An 11,809-nucleotide genomic window follows, 5' to 3' on the forward strand; every position below is an offset into this window, starting at 1 on the left:
TACTCACTCAAAACTTGAAGGGATTTCTAATGTCAGAAGACTTTCTACATGGAAAAAGAAGGAAAAGAGTTTGGAGCTTGAATAGTTCGTAGAATTATATTCTAAGTTTTCTGGAAGGAAACTTAGAGGCCATGAATATAAGATCCTTGAGGGCAAGAGTTATTCATTTGTTTCTAAAATAGCTGTTTTTAGTTGTATCTGACCCCATTTAGTGTTTTCTTGACAAAGGTACTGGAGTAGTTTGCCATTTCCTTCTCCAGCTCGTTTTATAGATGAGGAAAATGAGGTAAACAGGGTTACTGAACGATAACTGTAAAATGACTCTTGTATTTTGAAACTATCATCTAAATAATAAATTGCTGCTTCTCATCATCTTATTTCAGTACTCTAATCATCCATTTGGTTTTTGGCATGCATGAATTCCCTCTCTTCCAATACTCTATGACTTTGGTAGATTTTCTTTGAAAATTGTTATGACTGAGAGATTTAAATTTCTGGTACTGATTCATGATGAGACTATGAACTTTGCTGAGCTAACCATGAAAAAACAGACTGTGGCCTATTGGACTTGTATACAGAGCTTTCTAGTACCTATCTAGAGAAATGTGAGATATACAAATATAAAGACATCTCCCTCCCAAATGGTCATGCATGCTATTTGTACCTGACCTGTAGTAGACACTTCCAAGACTGTGTTGGCATGATCAACTACAGCCAAACACTGTGCCTTGATACTGATATCATTATAACATTTTGGTCCTCTTCAAGCATGAAGGACATACAACAACCAAGAGTTTATGTTCTCTGTCATCATATTCAAGGTCCAAAGTCTTCTCCACATCATAGGCCATTAAAGTAACACTTCAGCAGAAGAACATATCTAAGGAAACAACTATTATCATGTTTTGCAAAAAAGGAAAGACAGTCAAATAAAGTAAAAAGTAGAAATAGTGATGGAGAGGCTGACAGAAGGAATAGAAATAAACAGACCCACTGGACCTGGTAATTGATCCAACTATTTCAGCAAACAATTTGGAAATAAGCAAAAAAAGTCACTCAGTTCTTCATACTATTTGATCCAAGGTTCCCTAGAGGTCAAAGACAGAAATCTATTAAAATAACTCTTTGTGATAGCAAAAAGCTAGAAGCACTATAGATGCCTTTTATTGGGGAATTACAAAATGAATTAGGTTCCTAATTAATCACAGAAATTGTGATATATGGATACAGTAGAATCTCTCAAAAAACAAAAAATCCAAAATTCAGAAAAATATAGGGAGGCATATAAACTGATACAGAAGAAAGAAAGCAAAACCAAAGGGACAAAAATGCACAAAGACAATCAATATAAAAATAACTGTAAAAGGTGATTGAACTCAGACTAAAGGCCTAGGCCTAGCCCTTTCTTGGAAGACAGAAGATAAAACATATTCTACCACTATTGACAATTGAATAAAAAGGCCACTGTATGAGTAGACTTTATTTTTCTTAATTACAGGAGAGGGTCAGAGTATATAAAGAAATAACTATGGTGTAAAAATAAATCCCCAAAAGTCATTAATAACTTCTTTGTTTTTTTTTTTGCAAAACAATGGGTAAGTGACTTGCCCAAGGTCTCCCAGCAGGGTAATTATTAAGCGTCAGAGGTCTGATTTGAACTCAGGTCTTCCTGACTCCAGGGCCCTAATTTTTTTAAAGAACATCTAGGGAGCAGGTATTTAGAACATCTTACTCTTCTTTTCTAGTGGTGACATCTTTGGTCATAGATTCAGCCTTGAACATGAGGTGATAATAGATCTAATAATATCTGTGACCTATTTTTGCAATTGGAAGCTCCTAAAATTTTAATAAAAGTCTAGCTTATATGGTACCATAGATAAGATCTTTACAATTCATCAGATAGAGGACAGTTGCCAAGAACCACATTAATGCCTTTATATGGTATTCATTAGTCTTAGAAGTATGTCTGGCACTAGGAGGAAGCTTGGACTCTGCCAGGCGCAGATAAAAGTTGGATGTCCCAGAAAGTTAATTAAGATCTAAAGTCAAGTTGAGTTAATGGCACCATGTCAGAACCATTTCTCCTTGCCAGGGAAATGAATCAGCAACTTATAGTAAATATGGCCTCATTTAGTCTATACTTTATTTAAATGGAGCTGGAATAGATCTTAGAGGTCACCCAGCCGCAAACCTTGGTTTTACAAAATAGGGAACTGAAATCTAAAAAAAGTTCTCAAATATTATTCCTGACAAAACCAGAAATATAGACATCCTTCAGGATATAAGTAGCCTAGAAAAAGGCATTAAAATACTGGGCCATAAATATAAACAGAAGTCACTGGAGTACAATATCATTCAGGGACTGTCATCTTCCAAGTGCTGACCTGGTAGTACGTTTACTAGAGATTAGGAAGAACTGCAGACTGAATTCAGTGCCAGGCCTGCTAGAGATTAGCATGGGATATTGTAAACAGCATTGAATTGAGAAATTTTTGTCTTTTCTCCCAGATTTTCCACTAAGTGACTTTGGACGGTCTCTTTAACTTTCAGAGTCTCAGATTCTTTGTCTTCAAGATGAAGGGATTGGACTATGTTCAAGTTCTTTTTTTTTTTTTTTAGGTTTTTGCAAGGCAAATGGCGTTAAGTGACTTGCCCAAGGCCACACAGCTAGGTCATTATTAAGTGTCTGAGTCTGTATTTGAACTCAAGTCCTCCTGACTCCAGGGCCGGTGCTCTATCCACTGTGCCACCTAGCTGCCCCTATGTTCAAGTTCTAAGGGACAGATCACAAGGTGGACCCAGAGTGCTAAACCTGGAGTCCAAGAAGACTTACATTCCTGAGTTCAGATCCAGACTCAGACACCTATTATCTACATGACCCTGGTCAAACCCTTAGCCCTCAGTTTGCCTCAATTTTCTCATTTATAATTGCATCTGGAGAAAGAAATGGCAAAAACCACTCCAATATCTTTGCCAAGAAAAGCCAAATAGGATCACGAAGAGTCAGACACAACTAAAAATAACTAAACAGCAACAGGGAGTCATTCTGGAGTCATAGGATCAGAAATAGATTATTGGAAGAGTCCTTATTAGTCATGTCTAAGCCCTTTGTCTTATGGTTGAGGAAACCCAAAGCCAGAAATGTTAAGTAGTGGTGTCCATGATCACACAAGGAAGAGGTGAGAGAAACCAGGATTTCAATGTAGGTCCTTTGATATCAAAAATTGTTCTTTACACCTCACCATTCCAACTCCAATCTGTGAAACTGGGGTGTGTGTGTGTGTGTGTGTGTGTGTGTGTGTGTGTGTGTGTGTGTGTTTGAAGTAACGGGTATTAGATATAGAATCTACAGAGGATTGAATTCCAGTTCTGATAATTACTATGGGATGCTGGGTAAGCCATATCTAGATTACCATTATCACAAATTTATTGTGAAGAAAGTATTTCAGTAGAAATGCAAGCAGTTTCTTAATATTGGGAGCCATCATTTTTTAAAATTATAAATATTATATTTGTTTTCCAATGATATACAATAGTAGTTTCTACCTATCATTTTTTGGTAAGGCTTTGAATTTTATACTTTTTTCTCCCAACCTCCCTTCCCTCACCTTCCTCACCACAGAAGGCAATCTGATAATCTTTACATTTTTTCCATGATATGCATAGATCAAAATGAATGTGTTGAGAGAAAAAACATATCCTTGAGGAAAAAATAAAATATTAGGGATAATATCCTTTAAAATTCTTAAAATTGGAGGTAATTGTCTTTGGTCTTTGTTTAAACTCCACTCTGTAGTAAATATGGTCTCATTTAGTCTATACTTTTATTTAAATAGAGCTGGAATAGATCTTACAGGTCACCTAGCGGCAACCTTTGTTTTACAAAGTGGGGAACTGAGGTCTGGATACAGATGGTATTCTCCATCACAGATCCCCTAAAATTATCCCTGATGGAGTGAGCCAGTCCATCAAGGTTGATCATCACCCCCATGTTGCTGTTAGGATCTACCATTGTTCTTCTGGTTCTGCTCATCTTAACCAACATCAGTTCATGCAAAGCCTTCCAGGCTTCCCTGAATTCCCCATCCCTCCTGGTTTCTAAGAGAACAGTAGTGTTCCATAATGTACTTATACCACAGTTTGTTAAGCCATTCCCCAGCTGATGGATGTTTACTTGATTTCCAATTCTTTGCCACCACAAACAGGGCTGCTATGAATATTTTTGTACAAGTGATTTTTTTTTAACACTTTTTCATGATCTCTTTAGAATTATTGCTGGATCATAGGGTATGTACAGTTTTATTGTCCTTTGGGCATAATTCCAAATTGCTCTCCAGAAAGGCTGGATCAGTTCACAGCTGTTGGGAGCCATCATTAACTCAACCCTTAGTGAGGATTTAAGAGGCTGTTTTGTGTTACTTTTCTGGCTCCAACCCACCACTCTTTTCATTTCCTTCTGTTGGGTCTCCTCTGGAGTTCCTCTTTCCACATGAACTTACAACTATCACTTTAGACCCAAGAAACTTCAAATATATACTGATAAGTGCCCACCAGTACTCTTGCCTTTAATAGTCAAGCAAAAATATAATTAGTTCAAAGCAAAGGCATTTACTGAGATGGCATTAAAAAAAAGAACAATTATCCCAGGTTTAAGGGAGAATACTTTCCCACAAATGAACACAGTCTTGGTAGGGAAAATAAGCATATGTATGAAGGACACAGATAATACATGTGGCCAAAGCAGCTCATATTTCTCTCTTCTTGTGGTATCCTCACTCTCATGGCCTCTGGACACAACATCTATGCTGAGGAAATCACTCAGCTGGGCTTCTTTCTGGTTCTGCTCCTTTCCACAGTTCCACTCCCAATTTCCAGAACTAATTGTCTCTTGAATCCATAGCTAGCTGTCATCTCTGCTCTCAGGGTAGCATTTCTCAGAGCTTCCTCAAATGACTCTCTCTGGGTATTTTGTTTCATTATGGGCAAGTAACTCCAATGCAAAGTGCCCTGGCATTTTGGCAGAGGATGGAGAAATCTTGTCCTGACCTCCTGCCCTGCTGCCCTTTAGTAGAGGGAACAGGAGAAAGACAAAGAGGGATCCTTTCTCATGGGTTGGTGTTTTTCCTCTGCTGTTAACTCTCTCTACAACCCACTTTGATTATCTCTCCCTAGAGAGTATGTCCTACTTTTCAAGGTCACAGGAGTAAAGCACATCCAAAGCCTGACAATAGCTATCAATTCTCTTCCAATTTTGTAAAGCAGCATCAGTGTAGCAACACCTCACTGTCTCTTACTTGCCTCATCTATAATTTCATCAGGTAGCTGGAGAGGAGGGAATTACCTAATCACAACTGTTTCCTTATTTCCTGATATTGTCTCTCATACCCTTTTTACTACTTCAATTAGCCAATAAACATTGAAAGTTATATTCTTTTGTTGTTCAGTTGTTTCATGACTCTTCATGACACCATTTTTTATTTTTCTTGGCAAGGTACTGGAATGGTTTCCTATTCCTTCTCCAGGCCTTTTTACAAATGAGGAAATTAAGATAAACAGGGTTAAGTGACTTATCCACAATCATACAGCTAGTATTTGAAGCAGGATTGAGCTCAAGAAGCTTGAGCCTTCCTGATTCCAAACCCAGTACTTTATCCATTGTGTCACTAAGAGTTATTCTATGTTCTGTGCAAAGGAAAAATAGGAACAATCATACATAAAAAAATTAAAAACCTGTGTCTTACTTTCTACCCTAATTGCGAAGATACAATATATTCAAATAAGAATATTTAAGAATACAAAAGAATAAACACAAATATTTAGGTAACTTTTTTATATGACTATGGATGCAAAATGTACTCCCCTTACAAAGCTTGGCTATTATTCAACAGAAGAAAAAAAATTTAGGTTGTGGTTTTTACTCCATTTTTTTTATTCCTAATATTAATTAGAACATTTGAATTTCATAGATCTTTCATTCCATGCTAGGAAAGCCAAACTCAGCCACCACTAACATTTTCAAATAGTACTATATCATAAATTATCTAATAAGCTGTTCCCTTTTTGTAACTGATGTCACAAAACAGAAGAATTTTTAAGATTTCTGATTATTTTTGCCTGATCTAAGCAAAATCACCTCAAAATCATTACTTAGTATGCTTAGTGGGTCTTGGGATAACCAACCAAAAGTCATGGGTTGGCCTAGTTTAGACTTACGTCTTTGAGGACAGTCTGGCTATATTTTTTCTTCTTCTATAGAATACCCATACTTCTATAGAATCCCATCCATAAAATTATTAGACTGGCAAAAGTTTGAATTGGAAGTAATTTCAAAGATCATCTAGTTCAATCCCATCATTTTACAGATGAGAAAAACCGAGATCAGGAGTTACTGTAAGTTGGGCAAAGTCAAATAGTTTTTCTGATAGCAGAGACAGGATGAAAATCTACATCTTGTGATTTCTGGTTTGGTACTCCTACTAAGCTGTACTTCTTCCTCTTACTATATAATCATTGGAATTCTTTGCTAGGATTTATAGGATCTTTCTCCTAAAGAAATAGGGGAGCTGGACAGTGCTGAAAGATGTTAGCTCTTTTCATTTGACTTGTTTAAGCGAGGGCATTGTGTCTTAATAGAAGTTTCTCAAGGGAATATTGTTGGCAAGGTAGAGTGATTAGGCAGCATCCATCTTCTTAATTGGAGCAGTTGCTGGCATCTGCCAAACTAAGGCAGCATACTAGGCCCCCATACCAGAGTAAGAACCAATATCATCAAAACAGGATGGCAAAGAGAAAAGAAGATAAACAATAAATGGTGTCACCAGAGTGCCTTAGGCATTAATGATCTTCAGGCAGGGGAATGTGAAAAGAGTCCATAGAAGTTATCTAAGAGATTGTTCCTAGGATTTGGCATATATCTACATCAAGATCTCTGCAGTTCTATAGATGGGACTCCTGAATTCATCTTCATTCCACATATGACAAAAGATCAGGGAAGCCAATGGGGTCAAGGTGTTTTTAAGGAAATGCAAGGTCCTGAGTTCATGTTCATATGATGTCAGAGGCAGAGAAATACCAGTTGAAGAAATTGCATGGCAGTCAAATACAGGTATGAGAATTCTAATGAATTTGAAGGACATAAGGGAAAGATATCAAGCAAGAGGATGGACTTTGATACCCTGTCTAATGAAGAGATGCCTTAAAAACTTAGGTAATTTTTGTCGACTAGAGCAACAATATTTTCATTTTTGAAAAAAAAATTTTGAAGTCCAATTATATTTATAAAATATAATGGCTAAAATGGCTTTATTCTTTTTCCAAAAATAATCTTTATTTGCAAACAGTACAGGAGAAAAGAGGTCTTCTTTTAACCAGATGAAGAAACTAGTTAAGTGTACATTTTATTATTTAGTTAAATGTACAGTCCAGAGGGGCAGCTAGGTGGTGCAGTGGATAGAGCATGGGCCCTGGAGTGAGGAGTACCTGAGTTCAAATCTGGCCTCAGACACTTAATAAATACCTAGCTGTGTGGCCTTGGGCAAGCCACTTAACCCCCATTTGCCTTGCAAAAACCTAAAAAAAAAATGTACACTCCAGACTCTCCTCTTAGTGAAGACAACTTCATCCTGGGGCATCTTTTCCCTACAAATGACTCTACCTTTTGCCCCCATTCTGCCTTTTCCACATCATCTTCAGCAGCCTTCAGTACTTGAGCATCTAAAAACCTTGCAATCTCTCAGCTTGCTTCTTCCTTACAATAGCCACAGCCCGGATGAATTTCTCTTGTCCTCTATCCTGCCATCCTTTGCCCTCAGTACAAAAATTCCAGATTATAACTCCAGTTTCAGGAATGCGAAAAGAAAACATGATGGGTCATGGAAGAAATAGGGCAGGAAAAGATAAAAGAAGGTAACTCCAATCTTTAGGAATTCAAAATCTCTCATTATTCCCCTTTATGCACTCCATGTTTCAGCTGAGTGTTCTGAATTGCTATTACTTGTATTTGACCTTCCATGTTTTTGTGAGACAATTCCCAAGGTCAAACAGCTAGGTAATCATTATTAAGTGTCTAAGACCAGATTTGAACTCAGGTCCTTTTGAGTCCAGGACTAGTGCTCACTACACTTGTATCACCTAGCAACCCCTATGTTTTATAATTTTTAGATGTCATTTACTTTTCTTTGTATTACCAGAGCTTAGCAGTCACTTTTCAGTTGTGTCTAACTTTTTGTGACCCTATTTGGGGTTTTCTTGGCAAATACACTGGAATAGTTTGCAATTTCCTTCTCCAGCTTATTTTCCAGATGAGGAAACTGAGGTAAACAGGGTTAAATGATTTGTCCAGAGTCACATAGCAGTAAGTGTTTGAGACCAGACTTGAACTCAGGAAGGTGAGTCTTCCTAACTCTAAGCCTGTTAGTCTACTGACTGCCCTACCTAGCTGCTCCTCTCCTGGAATACTGTAGGCTCTTCTTAAAGGTTTTTGATTGACTTACTGACTACTTCTCATCTTAGGTGTTCTTTGATATAGAAATCATTTTTTAATCTCCCTAGTTATTAATGTTTTCATTCTCAAATGATCTTGTGTTGACTGATCTGTGTATAGGTTGTGTCTCCCAGAAGAACAGAAGCTCCTCGAGAGAAATATGGGAGGGAAATTTTTTCCCCTTTGTCTTTGTATCTTCAGCACTAGAACAGTGTTGTACACAGAGTAGGAATTTGAAAAATGTTTGCCAAATTGAATTGAATTGCATACGGCTAATAAGACTGAACTTGATCAATGAGTCTATTTTCCCACTGACTTTGGTGAAACAATTTCAATTAATTCAGTGATTGGAGTTTGATTTTTTTTGCTTTAACTTTTTCACTTTATCGTCTGTTTTTTTTTCTCCTCAGGTGCTGTTACCACCCTATGATGATACCACTACAGCCTCAACTGCAATGGGTGTAGGGGTAGGGGCAGGTATGGGTATGGGGGTAGGTGCTGGTGCGAGTGGAGGTGATGCTGCAAGTAAAGAACCCCCACCACCTTATGTATCTGCCTGAGCCAAAAGGTGGCTTGACGTTGGAAACAACAGCTTTCCTCAGACATGTGAGCAATAGAATATTCAGATATGTGCCCCCTATGATTGCCCATCTGTCTGTCTTCTGTGGAGCTCTTGTTATTTTCAAACCCTGATATGTTAAAAATTTATTAACAATAATTTTTAAAATGTGCTTCAGTTATATCTTCTACCTGGGCTGCAGAATTTTTACATTTGCGTTAAGCCAATAGTAGGTTCATTTGAAAGAATTCCTTACATTCAACATTTGGGAAAAACCAGGCCTTAAGTCTGAAAACAGTTTTATTTGGTGCCCATGAAAATTTCTAAAATAGAGGTGAGAAATATTCTCCATCTTTGGGACCTTTAAGTTTTGAAAATATATAGAATAAAATTAGGGACAAAAAAGGGTTTTCACTTCCTCTCAACAGTTCTTGAGTTCTGTAGGCCTGATGCTTGCTAAAGTGTCTCACTTTTTATTTTGGGGAATGGGATAGATCTTTCAACTATCACAGCATTCACCTGATAATCCTTTGTATGACTTAGAAGTCAATAGTTTCCATGCTCCAATTATGTCTACTGCCTCCTGGGCAAAAGTTACTCTTGTCTTTTTAAACTCACTCAATCTGTAATTCCATGAGGAGGAGTTCTCTGCAGAAAAATGATCCCCAGAACATGAGATGCTGATACTGGTCTAATTAAGCCATGGACTTGAAAGAGGACTGGAGCTAACCAATCTCCTTTCATTGACCCATCAACCATCCTACCACTAGAAATATGTTCAAGTCATAGTTCCATTCTCTAATTGAACTTCCACAGAGGTTTGATATTTAAGATGCAAAATCAAGAGTGTTTAGAATTTCAAATCACTTTCTCAGTTCTTGCTTCTTTCCCTCAAGAGACCATGACTGGGTCTAAAACATATATAATAGTACTGGTAGTTTTTGTGCAGAGTAAGCTTGTAATTTCCCACATTACCTAGGGAAGAAGGCAGAGAGTCCCTACAATGTTTTCTAAGGCAGTTTTCTCACCTGTAAAATGAGAGAATGTTGAACTATATGTCTAACATAGCTTATGTTCTCAAGTCTATATGATTTTGATTTCTCAAACCATAACATTACTGTTATATCTTTGGCCACCACTATTTTCTATCTTCTCTGACACTGAGTCCCTCACTAAAGCTGTAGGTTTCATGTGTTATATTATTCTTGAACAGACCTAGCAGAATATGATCTGCTCCCTGCTCTCTCTGCCTCTTCCTCCTTTCATAACCTCCTATAACATACCCTGAACTCTATCCATCTTGATTTCATGACTCTACCCTCTTCTGGGGCATCCCCAAACAGCTTCATTCATTTTACTATTTCTGATGGTAAAGTGATAGACAGAAAAGTAGGAAACCCTTGGGTTCCATTAGAATGGGCCAGGTAGGAAGGAGGGTAGGAAAGAACAGGGAAAGAATGAGAGTACATATCTACATAGGTGGGTGAGGTGTAGGCACTAGTGAAGGGTCAATGCCATCTGAGTCTGGTTTGTTCTAGAGCATGGTTGTATGACTTGCTTGGGCATTAACATATTTTTAGTTGACTTGATTTATATTGAGCAAGTCCTGTTTTACAAAACTATTTTCAAATTAAGGGGAACTTGATGGGAGAAAAGAACCATCATCTTATTCAAGAGCAAGACTCCTGGAAGAGATTGCAGAAGGTCCTTAATGAGGACAAATAAGTTGGTAAATTGATGGAAGAAAGGTTTTCTGGGCAGAGGAGGTCTACGGAAGTTGGAAGAGTGATAGAGTTGTTCAACTCAAGAGAAAAAAAGAAACTTGAGAGTGAAAGACAACTGCTCCTGGGAGTTGAAGGCAGTAGACATTTTTTCCTGAAGTTGGGGAAGGAAATGGATGTGAGGAACAGTATCCAGAGAGTGAGATGAGGCAGAGAGAGGAGCAGGTCACCCAGGAAATGTTTGGTGGGTTGCAGGTCAACAGTTTGCTCTCAAGTCTGGTGAAAGCCAGTTCCTTCCTTGCCTCTTCCAGTTAGGGTGAGGTCCTGTTGCTTGATCTCACTCATTAAGACTACCCTAGGTCACTCAAGGAGGTTGTCTAGCCCAGTCTCTGAGGCACATAGTTAGTAAAACATATACCTTCAAACTTAGGCAGCAAGATTTTCTTTACCTCTCTCTGCCCAGCAAGTGTTACTCCCTCTTTGCTTTTCTGCTTGTTGACCCTCTGAAATGTAATGCAAACCCCAAATTCCTCTGGGGAGATGGATACAGCACTTTTTTTCCTGGTTATTAACTTCCTAAAGAACTGAAGAACTTTGATACATTCATTTGTTTGAAAGTCAGCAACTCCACTGTTTGTTCATTGGTAAATATAATCTATTTGAAGGCTTCCTGCAATGAAAAGTGCTACGTCCTCCTACGTCTAAGAAAATAGCCTTTGGAACTTCTGAGAATGCTGCCCCATGGACCACCCCCTTTTCCTGAGAATTGTCATGTAAATGCTACACAATTTCCATGTGAATAAGAAATAAATATGTTTATTCCATGCTATGTGTTTCTTTAAGAAAAAAAAATTCAGAGAAAATCAAAATCTGCTAATCTGAGCTCTAGGGGAGACGGAACAGACATTTGAAGCCATTATTTCTAACTCCTGCCAGTGACCTACTCTCCTCTCCAGCATTTTCTCATCTGTTTTGCATATGGTGTGCATTGGGGTCTAAGCGTAGCCTTAATAAGCAAGAGACTTTGCAGTGGAGAATGTTTATCCC

The 11,809-nt window shown here is 37.9% G+C and overlaps 1 protein-coding gene across 1 annotated transcript in view; it reads left to right on the forward strand.

Moving 5' to 3' along the window:
- The window catches only part of LAPTM4B (lysosomal protein transmembrane 4 beta), a 104,847-nt gene extending 93,261 nt beyond the window's left edge, over positions 1–11,586 (forward strand). The window contains exon 7 of the mRNA XM_074200465.1: positions 8,893–11,586. Coding sequence (XP_074056566.1) covers positions 8,893–9,042 — 150 coding nt within the window. The 3' untranslated portion in view covers positions 9,043–11,586. The remainder of the gene's footprint in view (positions 1–8,892) is intronic.
- The last annotated feature ends 223 nt before the right edge of the window (positions 11,587–11,809 follow it).

Source organism: Macrotis lagotis, chromosome X (assembly GCF_037893015.1).
Source record: "Macrotis lagotis isolate mMagLag1 chromosome X, bilby.v1.9.chrom.fasta, whole genome shotgun sequence".
NCBI classification, from domain to species: domain Eukaryota; kingdom Metazoa; phylum Chordata; class Mammalia; order Peramelemorphia; family Peramelidae; genus Macrotis; species Macrotis lagotis.